The sequence below is a fragment of the Clarias gariepinus genome, chromosome 20 (genome assembly GCF_024256425.1).
Source record: "Clarias gariepinus isolate MV-2021 ecotype Netherlands chromosome 20, CGAR_prim_01v2, whole genome shotgun sequence".
Taxonomy (NCBI): Eukaryota; Metazoa; Chordata; class Actinopteri; order Siluriformes; family Clariidae; genus Clarias; species Clarias gariepinus.
The window spans coordinates 29,455,118-29,472,336 of NC_071119.1; the positions used below are offsets into that span (position 1 = coordinate 29,455,118).

The 17,219-nt window shown below is 38.4% G+C and overlaps 1 protein-coding gene across 1 annotated transcript; it reads left to right on the top strand.

Annotated features, from left to right (window-relative positions):
• The first annotated feature begins 10,528 nt into the window (after positions 1-10,528).
• Positions 10,529-15,363, top strand: LOC128508480 (butyrophilin subfamily 1 member A1-like). Its single transcript, XM_053479827.1, has 9 exons — positions 10,529-10,669; positions 10,876-11,220; positions 11,329-11,487; positions 12,304-12,444; positions 12,550-12,642; positions 13,982-13,988; positions 14,092-14,237; positions 14,485-14,511; positions 14,601-15,363. Exons 1-9 carry the CDS (start codon positions 10,585-10,587, stop codon positions 15,131-15,133), a joined length of 1,536 nt encoding a protein of 511 aa, XP_053335802.1. The 5' UTR covers positions 10,529-10,584; the 3' UTR covers positions 15,134-15,363.
• The last annotated feature ends 1,856 nt before the right edge of the window (positions 15,364-17,219 follow it).

The following is a 17,219-nucleotide window of genomic DNA, read 5'->3' on the forward strand; positions in this document are numbered from 1 at the left end:
GCAGAGGATTCTCTCACTGTCACTGATTGGGAAATTGGATTTTATTTTTTAAATGGCTAATTGAACAACTTTCAAAGTTTAAAATTAATGTGTAAAAATTAAATATCTTGTCAGAAACTGAAGTGAAGTCACCTTCTGAGGATAAAAATCAGGGAGAACAACCTAAAACCACAGATACAACTACACCAACAGGTTAGTAAAATGTTACTCTGTGTGTGTGTGTGTGTGTGTGTGTGTGTGTGTGTGTGTGTGTGTGTGTGTTTACTCAGTCTGTTAGTCATTTAAATATAGACAGTGCTGCAACTCCCCCAAACAGTGTCCCTTTTTTAAAATAAATTAACCCGGGGAAAAAAATGTTTTCCTGCATTTTGTAACAAATTTCTTCCACTATGAAGAAATTAACATCAAATCCCTTATTTAAATATGAACAAATGGTCCCATGACGAGCTTCAATGCCGTTCTCTGCCTGTGCTTGCTGAAGCATCACCCTTTCTTCCTTACAAAAAAACAAAAAAACCTGGGTCTCTACATCAGTTATCACCTTCAGGCTTTACTCCTGATTACAATATGGTCAGAGTCACTGGTTTCACACTGGACAACAAAACACAAGCCGCCACTGATCCACTGATGTACAGGTGGAGTATAAGGAGTGGAGGAAGCAGATAAAATGTATGAAGCACTAATTGATCAGCAGTGATTTGTGAAATTGTACATATTTTAATTATGATTTTTTAAATAGAAACTGAAGCACAGATCTCATCTCCTGTGGATAAAAATCAGCAGAACCAGAACGAATCTCTAAATACACATATTAAGTCAACTGTACCAACAGGTTAGTCACAACCTTACTGTGTGATCCTGGGATGTAATTTGTGGGTAGTAGGTCCAACGGACGCACTACTGGTGGCACCCATGGACTTTGAGTGCTCAGAACTTTTGTGTTGATATTTTATTACTCTCTAGTGTTTTCATTTGTCTAGATGTGTTCTTGATTAACTCACAGATTAAGATTATTTTATTTAGTCCTTGAGTGTAGTCGTGTCATGTCTCCCATCTGTTGTTGTTCTGTAGTTATTCAGCTGTTTAGACCTGTTTATTATACCTTCCTTACGAGACGGAGCAGGAGTGAAACAGAACGATGATCTGATCTGAGCAGTATTTTAGCTGGAACTTTAACCAACACTTCTGGAGACCTCTGATTCTCAAAAAGTTGAGAAAAATGAGCATAAGACAAATTTAAGACAAATTAACAGTGATGGACAGACGGAGCAGAAGGAGCTGGAGAAAGCAGACACATTTTTAAGAGACTTACAAAACAGGAATGATTTTTAAACTCGTGCTGCATTTTAATTATGTTTTATTGAACAGGTTACAGGATGGTCTAGTTTCCATCTCAAATCACTTCAGACACACACCTGATCACAGTTTCTCACTTTTTTATATTAAAAACTATATAACATGTCTGTGTAAAACATTTCTGTTCTGTCTTTGTGTGAGCAGATACTAATCAAAGACCTGAGACAGAGGAGACGTTACGTCCAACTCCAGGTAACTGAGTTACTGAGTAATGAATAACTCCAGAGGGATGAAGCTTAGAGACTGAAATATCAGGATAATGTACTCTGTACATGAACTGATTCAGTCTTTTATCAACACTGTGCTCAAGTGTAATATTATTCCTGCAATTTAACATCCAACTGAAATGAAACCTTTACATTTGGAGACGTCTAAGCCTTATGGAAACTTGTTAAGCAGGAGCGTAATCGGTCCACTTTAAGATAAATTAACAGGGATAGACAGAGAGTGTAAGGAGGGGAGAGCAGAGTTTTATAAAACAGTAACTGAACAGCAGTGATTTCTGAAATTGTACATATTTTAATGATTTTTTTTAAATAAATGAATTCTGACATGAATAAAAATCATCAGAACCAGAATGAATCTCTAAATACACATATTACTGAGTCAGCTGTGTGTGTGTGTGTGTTGTGTTTGTGAGAGCAGATCAGCAGAACTCATCTGAACAGCCGTGTGAAAATCCACCTCCAGGTAAATATACATTAGTGTAGAGTAATTTCTAAACCTGAAATATTAATATTATACACTGATACGAGAAGATGAGAAGTGATTATTTAGACATCAGATTCAGGAACTCAGTCATTTTTAAACCTGGAATATAAATATTGAGATTTAAGGTGAAGTTCCAGTGGACAGAAAGGTGGAGTTTGAGGATGTGGGAGAAAGATGATATTTTATTTACTGTAACTGCATTATAAAACAAAATGATTATTGTTAAAGATAAAGTTTCATTTTGTCAGAAACTGGATCAGTGATCTCGTCTGGTTTAGAGGAATTATTTGATATAAAGGAGTTATTTCTACTCTCCTGGTCTCGTCCTCATAGAGCTGATATTAACGTGTTAAATCTTCCCTGCTGTTATCTTCCTGTCTCCTCTCACATCTGTTCTTAAAGGTGTTAACGCTCCCACACTCACCTTCTCTCTCTCTCTCTCTCTCTCTCTCTCTCTCTCTCTCTAACTCGAGCCAACACCTCCTGATTCCTCTCCGGACTTTCACTCCTTTGTTCTTCAGGTTCTCACCAGGACATTTACAATGGTTTATGTTCTTTGTAGTAACAGATGTCGATGGCACAGGCGTTTGGTCAAAGATAGAAAAACGCTTTTTTATCATTTACAGTTAATAAACAGAGACATTTCTATATCACCAACAGCTCCACCTCCAGGAGAATGTGTTTTATAAAGTCTTAATACACCTCTAATGATCTTATAAAATGTATAATCCTTAAAGGTTCTTCAGGTGTGTATTTGAGGGAAAGGTTCTGTCTAAAGAAAAATACAAAAGAAAAATTAAAATAGTAAACAGGTTTCTATTAAAAGTATTTCAGAAAGCTTCATTATGTAATAAATCCTAATGGAACCTTTTTGTATTTTATTAATTTATAATAACAGTGAATTAGTTGGTAGGTTTTAAAGAATTCCAGTTAAACTGTAGTAGTTCCTCCATCTCTTCTCCTGAGACACAAAACCAGTAAAAGGTTCATCCTAGAAAATCTCGAACTGTGTTTCTATTAATTCTCTATAGTGTGTGTGAGAGCAGAGGTCAGTCAGCAGGAATCATCTGAACATCAGAATCCTGAAACACTGGAAGATAAAACACACCTTCCAGGTACAGATACATGAGTGTAGATTAATGGAGTTCCAGAAGAACACCTGCTGCCTCCACCTCACATCTCATCCACACTATCACCAGTTCTAATCTCACACTTACTGCCTCCATTTCAGAGACTGGACCTGCTGACTCCACCTCAAATCCCAAACTTCCTTTTTCCACCTCAAATCCCACACCTGCTTTTTCCACCTTAAATCCCATACCTGCTTTTTCCACCTTAAATCCCACACCTGCTTTTTCCACCTTAAATCCCACACCTGCATTTTCCACCTTAAATCCCATACCTGCTTTTTCCACCTCAAATCCCACACCTGCTTTTTCCACCTCAAATCCCACACCTGCTTTTTCCACCTCAAATCCCACACCTGCTTTTTCCACCTTAAATCCCATACCTGCTTTTTCCACCTTAAATCCCACACCTGCTTTTTCCACCTCAAATCCCATACCTGCTTTTTCCACCTCAAATCCCACACCTGCTTTTTCCACCTTAAATCCCATACCTGCTTTTTCCACCTCAAATCCCACACCTGCTTTTTCCACCTCAAATCCCATACCTGCTTTTTCCACCTCAAATCCCACACCTGCTTTTTCCACCTCAAATCCCACACCTGCTTTTTCCACCTTAAATCCCATACCTGCTTTTTCCACCTTAAATCCCACACCTGCTTTTTCCACCTCAAATCCCATACCTGCTTTTTCCACCTCAAATCCCACACCTGCTTTTTCCACCTCAAATCCCATACCTGCTTTTTCCACCTCAAATCCCACACCTGCTTTTTCCACCTCAAATCCCACACGTGCTTTTTCCACCTCAAATCCCACACCTGCTTTTTCCACCTTAAATCCCACACCTGCTTTTTCCACCTTAAATCCCATACCTGCTTTTTCCACCTTAAATCCCACACCTGCTTTTTCCACCTTAAATCCCATACCTGCTTTTTCCACCTCAAATCCCACACCTGCTTTTTCCACCTTAAATCCCATACCTGCTTTTTCCACCTCAAATCCCACACCTGCTTTTTCCACCTCAAATCCCATACCTGCTTTTTCCACCTCAAATCCCACACCTGCTTTTTCCACCTCAAATCCCACACCTGCTTTTTCCACCTTAAATCCCATACCTGCTTTTTCCACCTTAAATCCCACACCTGCTTTTTCCACCTCAAATCCCATACCTGCTTTTTCCACCTCAAATCCCACACCTGCTTTTTCCACCTCAAATCCCATACCTGCTTTTTCCACCTCAAATCCCACACCTGCTTTTTCCACCTCAAATCCCACACCTGCTTTTTCCACCTCAAATCCCACACCTGCTTTTTCCACCTTAAATCCCACACCTGCTTTTTCCACCTTAAATCCCATACCTGCTTTTTCCACCTTAAATCCCACACCTGCTTTTTCCACCTTAAATCCCATACCTGCTTTTTCCACCTCAAATCCCACACCTGCTTTTTCCACCTTAAATCCCATACCTGCTTTTTCCACCTCAAATCCCACACCTGCTTTTTCCACCTCAAATCCCATACCTGCTTTTTCCACCTCAAATCCCACACCTGCTTTTTCCACCTCAAATCCCACACCTGCTTTTTCCACCTTAAATCCCATACCTGCTTTTTCCACCTTAAATCCCACACCTGCTTTTTCCACCTCAAATCCCACACCTGCTTTTTCCACCTCAAATCCCACACCTACTCAGTCTACCTCAGATCCCACCGCTGCCAAAGATAACAGACCCACTCTCACCACATCAGAGATCAGTTACAGTAAGTTACATATTACTGTAAATATTTAAGGAACAGTAGATGAACAGACATAAAGTGAGATGAACTAAACCACAGAAGACGTCTATGGATAAAAATAATAAACCTTACACTACAGATAGAACTAACTCAGAAGGAACCGGAACACCAGTGTGTGTGTGTGTGTGTGTGTGTGTGTGTGTGTGTGTGTGTGTGTGTGTGTGTTTGTGTTATGGTTTGCTGGTTATCATTTAAAGATGATAAAATATCTATTTGTGTTTATTCCCTTTTTCTGACTTTATAAACTCATCACTGTACTTTACTGTTATTTATTATTTTTCTAACAGATTTAGACCAAGTGAAACAATACAAAGGTGAGAAATAAATTCAGTTGAACATTACTGTATTCCTGTAAGTGTGAAGTGTAAAATAATAATAACAAAAATCTCATTTATTTCTGCAGTGAACATCAGCATCGACCCAGAGGAAACTCCAAAGTCTCTAATATACGAGGGAAAGGAAGTGAAGAGAAGTCCTGTGTACGCTCACTCGGACGGTGCCAAGGCTGAGTTTAAATACTTCACTCTGTGTAAAGAGAGGTTTCAGGCTGGTAAACATTACTGGGAGGTGAAAGTGAGAGAGTCACAGAAAACACCAAAACTCTCCTGGTTTGTTGGTGTAGCGAGTGATGAAGCTGAGAAAAAGTACAGCGTCCCGTTTACACCACAGGATGGGTTCTGGGTTCTCTGTTATGAAAGAGGAGATAAAGAAGTGACTGGTAAAAGAGGAAAAGGAGTTTATATCAGAGATAAAGGAAAACTGATTTCACTCCCAGACGTTAATAAAGAGCTGACAGCAGTGGGAGTGTTTTTAGACTGTGATACACACACACTGTCATTTTATAATATTAATACACACTCACACATCTACACTTTCACTAATGTGGACGTCAGAACATCACTGCGTCCTCTGATCAGCCCTGGAGTCAGAGACAAACATCCTGTATGCATTATTTAGGAGAATAAAGACATCTGTAATATGATGATGTGTGAGTTTATAATGTATTTATATAAAGTGTGTATACATACTGTACATAACACACTCCTAATTAAAACCAGAGCTTAAAACCAGACAGGAAAAAGGAGAGATTTGGACTTTAAGTGAGGGACATGATGTCCACACCGAGTGTCTCACTATTACTGCTAAACTGCAGCTGGACTTCTGATGGCTGGGACTCTTATATCGCTTAATGTGCCGCGTCACCTGGATTATCTGCACATGTTCATTTACTGTAGTCTCATTTTATTGTGACTTTAAACACAGAAAATAAGACGTGTGGAAAGGATTTGTTTGTAAAGTTCATATAATGAGGTTTATAAGTCATGTGTTTAATACATGGAGCAACTGAATATTTTAATATGAATGTAAATTAAATGTTTCCTGATTGAGTCTGTAATGAATTCTTCTCTTATTTATTATTGAGTCTTTCCTGCAGATTACAGATTATATAGAATCGTCTCAGTCGTCTTCCTCATTAAATCCCCCACACCACAGTTATCAAGTGATTCCTCCCAGCTGTAAATACACTTTACCTTCACTAAGACTTTACTGTAGACACAAAAACACATCTAGTTTTGTCTTTACTTATATTACACTAAACTATAGAGGTTTAACCTTCACTGTGTTACTGTCAGTGTTTAGTTTTGCTCCTTAAACTTTTGAGAATAATTTAATTAAACTCAAGCAAATTACATTTTAAAAAGAGATAATACTGTAATCGTTTATCATTTTGTATGTACTGTATTGTGTAAGAACACAAGAACCGTGGATAAATTATCTGTGTGAATTCTGATATGTTTTAAATAACTATAAGAATTCGCACAGATAATTATAAGCTCCGTTTCAGGCTCTGATCAGGAAAAGGTCATGTGACTTAACAACTGGTGTGAACTGAGGATAACGCAATAAACCATCACAACACCACAACAGTAAGGCCTCCATTCCACTGAGCTGATTGTGCTCCTGAGTTTAGACCGATGCACATTCGTTATGACTGTAGAGCTCGGTACAGGATGGTGATGGCTGGACTCTGTTCTGACGTGGTCGTCAGCGTCGTTCATGTCGGGAGGACAATTGAGGCATGCTCAAAGATTTTACCCCCCTTCCAGACATTGTTAATGCCTTAGTATCAATTCTTGAGCGGCGTTATCGAGTCATTATTGATTTTAAAGCACATTTATGGAGTTTTTATCACCTCCTCACCTGATTGTTAACGTTTAATTTTTATTCCTAAATGTGCAACATAGCTGACAACTTTTCAGAAAAGCTTGGAGTGAGGTTTAAAAATAAGGGCCTGGTTTTGCGCGCACACACACGTGATGGCCCCGAGCATGCACACACACACATCACACATGAACACACAACACACCTTACACTGCTGGGCTCAGGTTCTGTACTCTTCATTAACACACAGAAAATTACAACATCTGCATTGAGTTTAATTAAACACAAAACACTGAGTCACTATTTATATTCACAACAACATTCAGGTGATAACACTTGATTAAGAGAGAATCCTACAAAACACACACAATATTATGTGTAACGGCTGACAACTCCAGCACACACACACACACACACACACTCGTACTGACGAAGATCAGAATCAAGTCACAAAATAACAACAGAATTAAATAGATTAAAAATATATACACACATTTAACTGTGAAGTTAAACATAAAGTGACACTAAGGATGAAAACTAACAAAGCAAATTAATAATAGTAATATAATAATAATAATAATAATAATAATAATAATAATAAAGAAAGTACAGTAAAAGGAGAATCATTATTGAAAGAAAAGAAGAAAAGAAGAAAAGAAAATGGAAAATAAAGATCTTGTTTTTGCTGAATGTATGATTATAAATCTCTCTCTCTCTCTCTCTCTCTCTCTCTGTGTGAAGTTTTCTCTTGATCATGTTTATTAGCCTTTGAGTGGTTTATGAATATGAAAAGTGCCACATGAATAAACTCATTGCAAATCTGTTAATGTTACTGTAAACACTGTCATGTATATTTCCCTCTTTTTGATAAAAGCAGGTGTGTGTGTGATTGATGTGTTCACACAGCTGTAAATGTCTGTTAGTTATAACAGGATTACGCAAATATAATTTCTCATCACTTGAAGAGAACAAAGTGTTAAATGAGCCAGATGTGTCAATCCCTTTGTTCTCTTTACAAGTGTTTTAGTAAATTAAATGATATTGGAACAATCCAGGAAAAATATGTAGATGAACAGTTTTTGTCTCCACACACAATAAACATCCTTTACTGTAAAGTGTTTCCATGTCTTTACTAATTTGTTTACATAATTTATGGCTAAATGTGGAGTCGCTACGCTGGAAAAGGACTCCAGAGATGATTTTAAATTCAGAGACGTCGGGAGGTCTGTAGTTAATTCGGCTCAGTGGAAGGGGAGGGGCTTAATGTAGATGGAAGTAATGATTAAATCAACAAAGTGATATTTTAAGCAAAACAGTCATGATTAAACACGATTAAAGGATATGTTACATGTTAAAGTCTGATGTACAATAAAACGACCCCATCAATCCGTTAACGGCTGTTACGATTTAAACAAATTTATGAGGACATGAAACAACTCAACAGTGCATTTGAACATCTGTAACAACATTGAAACAACATTGTTTAATACGAGTCATACAGACGTGTTATAGACGTAATAACATTCCAATAACTGTCCGTTAAGGAATTAAACAATTTTGTTTTAATGTAAGTTTAATTATAATGCTGCTGTGTAACTGAGTGAACAACTGAATACAACACAAGCGGGTAATTAACTGGGAAACTCAAACATCATCACACTGGCATCATTGGGATTAAACAGACACTGAATTTAACCATTCAGCATTCAACTAACAGGAGCACAAAGGCAGTTACAATTCACCTACTTTCTTGTCACACACACACACACACACAGATAATCCAAGACTCACAGCAAAATATTGTAGGAAACTCTGTCCTCTGAAGCTTTCAGTACACCCTGGACACGGTGCCAATCCATCACAGGACACACACACACACACACACACACACACACAGAAAATTATTTTTTCATGCTATTCCAATTTTTTTAATGTGCTTTAGGAGGGAGGGATTTGAGGTTTAGGAACAGTGATTAGTTTTATTCCCTTACGAACAGATTGTTCTTCAATATTTTAACATTTTTATTGTATGAATAAATTAACTCTGTGAATTCTAACATGTTTAAAATGTCTGTTGTTTTACAGAAGATGATTATTAGCTCTATTTTAGACTGATACAGATTGATGTAATTTTGTGTAATTTATCAGAAACAGGTCGTATTAATCATAACTGGTGTAAAGTTTTATGGGAGAGACTCGGTGATAACACAATAAATCATATAACAGTACAACAGCTAAAGACTGCCACCTGCTGTTCAAAACAAGAAAAGTTTTATTCCCAAATATTACATAACAGATATTAATAATAAAAAGATTTTTTTAAACAAATCATACATTGCAAATGGGGTGTACTTATTTATGCTGAGCACTATGTATTTATGGTAAATATCTGTGTGAGTGATGTCACTTTATTATTAAACCATGACAGAGATGTGCAGTTGGGAGTTGATTTCCAGACTGTACTGTATAGAGCTGAAAAGCAATCAAAGGAATCACACACACACACACACACACACACACACACACACACACACACACACACACAGAATATAATGTAAGTTTCCAAAAAAAAAAAACTATTCTTCTTTTCATTGCTTATTATAAATATATAATCCCACATGGTCTCTGATCCCTGAAAGTTACTGAATGTGATTCCACACATGGTTGTAAGATGATCAGCTGAAAGCGAAAGCCGAATCCCACTCCGTCCCCCAGTGAGTGTAGATGATCTGTAGGAGTTTAATGGACACTTTCCAGATGATTGAGTTCTTCCTGGTTGATGTGAATCTTTCTGACACACAGTGTTCCCTACTGCCATGATTTCAGGTAAGAGAATGCTTTAGTGCTGTTTATTCTCTCCTGTGTTGTGTGTGAAAGGTGAGGTGGGACTGCAGATAAGTCATGTCGCTTCATTACACAACTCATTCAGCACAACAGAGAAAAGGGCGGGAAAAACACTTCACTCACTAATATGACTTCATATGGAAATAAAATCTCCTTTTTTCCCCCTTGATGGTGTAAATGTCAGTAGAAACCTCTGATCCAGACAGCAGGTGTAGAAACTGGAGTGCGGCTGTACACAGGGTTTTACGGTAATCAGGCTCTTGGTACAGAAATAGGAACAAAGTGACACTGTTGCATTGACATGTGCAGTTTATTTTAAACTAGATCCACGGCTCATATTTATCAGAACATAGAAGTGTGTTTAAAGAGAGCAATGAATTTCTGTTTAAATGTAATATACACAACAGGGAACATCTCACTTCATCATTTACAATAACTGGAGGAAAATAGTCATTTATTAATATTCACTTCTCTGACTCTATTATGTTTAATATACATACAGTGCAGTGTGAGTGATAAATCTTATACAAACTCCAACCAAGTGAATTTACAGAAATAATATCAGAGCTCCAGTGGATTCTTTCACACATTAAATGTGTTTCCTTCTTCTTCTCTTTACAGCTCGACCACTGAGATGGGTTTTACTGTTTCTATCTCTCAGCCATCAGGCTTCTTCTGGTCAGTCGGATTATTCATTACTTATTAACGGTTATGAAGTCACTAAACTAATTTACTGCAGTAATAAAATCCAGCTTAATGAGTGATAATATAGGTAGTCCCCTACTTACGAACAAGATCTGTTCATAGACTTTGCTCAATTTTATGCTTATAAGGAGAGATTTTTGTTGACATGTTGCTGATGTGTGATCTAATCTCTCCTCCAGTATATTTTTCACTGAAGGTTGAGTCTCCAGTCTCAGGGCTCCTTGGTTCCTCTGTGTCTCTGCACTGTGCTGTCACCAACAACATGGATGTTCGACCTCTAAAAGTGCGCTGGTACCGTCCCAAAATGTCTGACACCCCAATACTCCTCTATGAAAATAAACAGATCCAGAAGAGTCGTGTAGATGTTCAGTACCAGGGCAGAGTGTTCCTGTTAGGAGATCTGGAGAAAGGAGACGTCTCTGTGAAACTGGAGAACCTGACACTAACAGATAGAGGAGAATATGTGTGTCATGTGAAAAGTGATATATGGTACGAGAAGGCCACAGTGACCCTCAGACTGAGAGGTAACACTTAGTGCATTAATTCATAAAAAAAACGAAAAGTTCAGGATGGATCTGTCTGTTTAATTCTCTCTCTCTCTCTCTCTCTCTCTCTCTCTCTCTCTCCCTCAGTGGTGGGATCCACTCCTGTTCTCTCCATACGTGAAGCAGGAGAAGGGCAGGTGAACGTTACCTGTCAGTCACATGGTTGGGTTCCTGAGCCGTCAATCACCTGGACAGATAAAAATGGGAGAGATCTGAAACATCTCAGTAATGAAAAGTTCACCATCAGTAAGATCTACTCATCTACACTTACATTATAGATCCTAAAAACAGAAATAACCAGAGTTGGGTGGAGTAGCCAAAAAAGTACTCAAGTAAAAGTAGCTGTACTTCAAAATAATATTACTTAAGTAAAAGTAAAAAAGTATTTGGTGAAAAGATTTCTATTGTCCGATTTTTCTTAATTATGATATTTAAATATTAGTGTATATATACACACAGTACACAGTATATATAGTATGTTATATGTATAGTATAGTATAATTATAATAATTTTATATGCCAACATTGCAACATTTAATGAAACAGCTAAACTTACCACAACGTTTCCTCAGGTTGTAAGTTGAGTTTTTATATGTTGAAGTGTTTCTTCTCTTTGGCAGATAGAGAAGTAGAGTGCAGTATAAAAATATTCTTTTGTAAGCGAAACATGCTTTTATGATGCCAGGGATGCCGGCTGATGATTTTTTCCAGGTGCGGTTTGGGTGTGGTCATGTGACTACATGTGGTTATTATTATTGCAGCTGATTAGTCAAACGGAGTCATGTGATTATTGTTGCCTCGTCTGATTGGTGAAACAGCCATGCGGTAGATCCATCAGCTGCATGTGTAGAATAAATAGTCGAGTGTAGCCGAATGTAGCGGAGTAAGAGTAGTGTTTCTTCTTCACAAATCTACTTAAGTAAACGTAAAAAGTATGGTGCAGTAAAACTACTCATAGAAGTCTTTTTTTTTTTCAAAAAAGTAAATGTAATGGAGTAAATGTAATGCTTACTTGTTACTACCCACCTCTGGAAATAACAAAGCACTTTTTATTATCCTCAGACTCTGTAGGGACTGTAGATGTGAGCTCGTGGCTGATTGTGTCTCCCTCTGAGTCTGAGTGGATCTCCTGCTCTGTGGGTTTGTCTGATCAGGAGAGAAAAGAAGACAGAATAATGTTACACGTCCCTGCACGTGACACAGGTAATTATTACTGAAATAAACCATTTCCATATGTAAGGATATGTGTACATGGTGGAACTGAAGAAAAGACTGATGATTATTTTGTGTTGATGTCTATGTGTGCAGAGTCGTTGACTGGATACATCATCATCATCATTCCCGTTCTTCTGGTGCTGTGTGTCGTCGGAATTGCAGTGTATTGTGTGCTACGTAAAAAAGGTGGGATATAAACATTGACTTAATAATATATACTCAGCAAAAAAAGAAACGCCCCTTTTTCAGGACTGTGTATTTCAACAATGTTGTAAAAATCCAAATAACTTTACAGATCTTCATTGTAAAGGGTTTAAACAATGTTTTCCATGCATGTTCAATTAACCATAATCAATTAATTAACATGCACCTGTGGAATGGTCGTTAAGACCTTAACAGCTTACAGAAAGTAGGCGTTTAAGGTCACAGTTCTAAAAACGCAGGACACTAAAGAGACTTGTCTACCGACTGTGAAAAACACCCAAAGAAAGATGCCCAGGGTCCCTGCTCATCTGCGTGAACGTGCATTAGGCATGCTGCAGGGAGGCACGAGGACCGCTGATGTGGCTAGGGCCATAAATCGCCACGTCCGCACCGTGAGACGGTGCTACGGGGAGACGGGAAGGACGGCTGATCATCCTCGCGGTGGAAGACCACGTGTAACAACACCCGCACAGGATGGGTACATCCGAATATCACACCTGCGTGACAGGTACAGGATGGCCACAACAACTGCCCGAGTCACACCAGGAACACACAATCCCTCCATCAGTGCTCAGACTGTCCGCAATAGGCAGTCCATGAGGAGGAGATGCACTGCAGTACTTCAAGCAGCTGGTGGCCACCAGATACTGACTGGTACTTTAGATTTTGAGCCTCCCTTCATTCAGGGACACATTGGGAAACATTTTTAGTTTATATCTTATGGTGTTGACTCTTTTAGTGTTCATACAAATATTTACACATTAAGTTTACTGAAAGTAAAAACAGTTGAAAGTCAGAGGACGTTTCTTTTTTTGCTGAGTATATTATTCAGGAGGATGAACATAAAACTAGAAGTTGCTCTTTAAGACAGACACATGTATGTAGATGAGAACAGTATTAAGTGTAACAGTACGCCGTCCTGATGGAGCATCACTGAGCCCCTGATGGAGTCCAATAGACTATACAGGAAGTCTTGTCACACTGTAACTATACAGTCTCTGTAGATAGTAAAAGAGAGAAGAGCTGGAAGATGAGTGCTGGAGCAGGTCTTTATCAGGTCTTTATCAGGTCAGTGTAAAGCGTACCGATCCACTTGACTAAATCTCATTCCCACTATTTCAGTAAGTTTAGCGATCTTCATTATGTAATAAACCCTAAAGGACCCAGAAGAACCTTTTTGTGTGTTTTTAAGTGTTTTATTGATGATAACAGTGAATCGGAAGGTTTTAAAGAATTCAAATTAAACTATAGTAGTTTTATAGTAGTACTTCTCAGGAACTCTCGAACTGTGTTTCTATTAATTCTCTATAGTGTGTGTGAGAGCAGAGGTCAGTCAGCAGGAATCATCTGAACATCAGAATCCTGAAACACTGGAAGATAAAACACACCTTCCAGGTACAGATACATGAGTGTAGATTAATGGAGTTCCAGAAGAACACCTGCTGCCTCCACCTCACATCTCATCCACACTATCACCAGTTCTAATCTCACACTTACTGCCTCCATTTCAGAGACTGGACCTGCTGACTCCACCTCAGATAACAGACCCACTCTCACCACGTCAGAGATCAGTTACAGTAAGTTACATATTACTGTAAATATTTAAGGAACAGTAGATGAACAGACATAAAGTGAGATGAACTAAACCACAGAAGACGTCTATGGATAAAAATAATAAACCTTACACTACAGATAGAACTAACTCAGAAGGAACCGGAACACCAGTGTGTGTGTGTGTGTGTGTGTGTGTGTGTGTTTATTCCCTTTTTCTGACTTTATAAACTCATCACTGTACTTTACTGTTATTTATTATTTTTCTAACAGATTTAGACCAAGTGAAACAATACAAAGGTGAGAAATAAATTCAGTTGAACATTACTGTATTCCTGTAAGTGTGAAGTGTAAAATAATAATAACAAAAATCTCATTTATTTCTGCAGTGAACATCAGCATCGACCCAGAGGAAACTCCAGAGTCTCTAATATACGAGGGAAAGGAAGTGAAGATAACTCCTGCGTACGTTTACGCGGGCTGTGGCATTCCTGATAATGTTAAAATCTTCACTCTGTGTAAAGAGAGGTTTCAGGCTGGTAAACATTACTGGGAGGTGAAAGTGAGAGAGTCACAGAAAACAGTAAAACACTCCTGGTTTGTTGGTGTAGCGAGTGATAAAGATAAGAGAAAATACAATGTCCCGTCTACACCACAGGATGGGTTCTGGGTTCTCTGTTATGAAAGAGGAGATAAAGGAGTTTATATCAGAGATCAAACAGAAGTGATTTCACTCCCAGACGTTAATAAAGAGCTGACAGCAGTGGGAGTGTTTTTAGACTGTGATACACACACACTGTCATTTTATAATATTAATACACACTCACACATCTACACTTTCACTAATGTGGACGTCAGAACATCACTGCGTCCTCTGATCAGCCCTGGAGTCAGAGACCCTCATCCTGTATGGATTATTTAGGAGAATAAAGACATCTGTAATATGATGATGTGAGTTTATAATGTATTTATATAAAGTGTGTATACATACTGTACATAACACACTCATTACATTTTCCATCTCTGTTTACTGAAGTGTTTCCTCACAGCTGTAAACACACACCTTTACTCTGACGTGTGTGTTAATGTCGGCACTTCTTTACTGTCCGTGTTCTGATTTGCTTCTTAAACTTTGTGAATAATTGAATTAAAGTGATGCAAATGATATGAATAAAGACACACTGCTGTAACTGTTTGTTTTGTCTAATTAAGGTATCTGGCTATTGCATGTATAAACATAAACACCAGCACAAGACGATCTGAACAGCATAACATCAAACCCTTTAATATTAAAATCACAGAGGGTTTATGTCCCCCTGGTGCAGACGGGGCAGTTCTGGCGGCTCTGCAGGGCCTCGTGTGCTGTGGTGTCTGGCACCAGGACATCAGTAACAGATCCTCTGGGTGCTGTGGGTTGTGGGCGGGGCATGTATGGATCAGACTTGTTCGTCCTCTGTATCCCAGGGGACTCGATCAGACGGGAATCTGGTGTGTGGTCAGGGGTCAGGGGGTCTTGGGCTCTTTGCATGCTAAGCCCCATGCACAGTGTTTTCTTTATTTTCATGACTATTTACATTGGTAGATTCTCACTGAAGGCATCAAAACTATGTATGAACACATGTGGAGTTATGTACTTAACAAAAAAAAGGTCTCCACAGTCACCGGACCTGAACCCAATCAAGATGGTTTGGGGTGAGATGGACCACAGAGTGAAGGCAAAGGGGCCAACAAGTGCTAAACACCTGGGAACTCCTTCAAGACTGTTGGAAAACCATTTAAGGTGACTACCTCTTGAAGCTCATCTAGGGAATGCCAAGAGTGTGCAAAGCAGTAATCAGAGCAAAGTACTTTTTGGCCTGTACTGTGTATGTTAGTGTAGGTAAATACAGGGTTAGAGAGATTTAGGGTTTAGAAAAAGTGATTAATTTTATTGCCTTAATTGTCCTTCATTTGTTTCACATTTTTACAGTAAAAATAAATTAGCTCTGTGAATTTTAACATGTTGAAATGATTATGAGCTCTATTTCAGAAATTATTGTGTGTCATTTATCAGAAACAGGTCATGATAATCATCAACGGGTGTAAAGACTCTGTGATAACAATAAACCACCACAACACTACAACAGCTGAAGTCTGCCATCTGCAGGGTGTTCCGGACAGCTTGGTTAACTTACCATTTGGTAAATCATAGCCTCTGGGTTGATTTACCCCAAACCCGCATACCATGAGTATGTCGGTTTCAAAACCCCTGAGCAGAGTAAGTTTAATCAAACCTCCTACTGGTTACCCAGAGGTAATGCGCGGTCACGGTGCATACACAAAGAGGCCGATTTAACGAGTCAAAATGAAAAATCAAAGTGAAAAAAAGAAAGCGCCATACTTCACAGAGGTTTTAATGTGCGCATATGAGGAATTTTTTTCTTAACAATATTTTTATTGATTTTAAACAGGGATAATACAGGGTACAGGGTACTTCCTTATAAATCGCTATAGCACCCACCCCTCCCTAACTCCAAGCCAGCTTTACATGTATAAAAAAAAGGCTAGATGCCAGGCATAACAAAAAAGGAGAGAAATGAAAAAAGGAAAAGAAAAGAGAACCTGGAGCTGGAAGTTTTTTGGTTTTGTATACAACAAAAAAAAGGGGAAAAGAAAACAAACAAACAAACGATTAAATAAAAAGGGAATTAAACTATAATTGTATATTAAAGAAGCGAAGGAAGGGCTCCCACACCTGTTGAAATTTCAAGTCTGAATAACGGATTGAGTAGTGGATCTTCTCCAGGGACAAACAGGACATAATATCTCTGAGCCACTGGGCGTGAGTTTGTGACGATTCTTTGTAGTTTAGTTAGTTTGTGGGAGGAGATAGGGAAGGGTTTTGGCCTTGGCCCAACCTTGAAGCCAAGAGCTTCCTGTGTGTGTAAATAAAAAGGAAACAAAAGACGCAAATTCTTTGTGTAAAATGTTATTATTTATTACGCTCCGGGACCCTAGACCTGGGGACG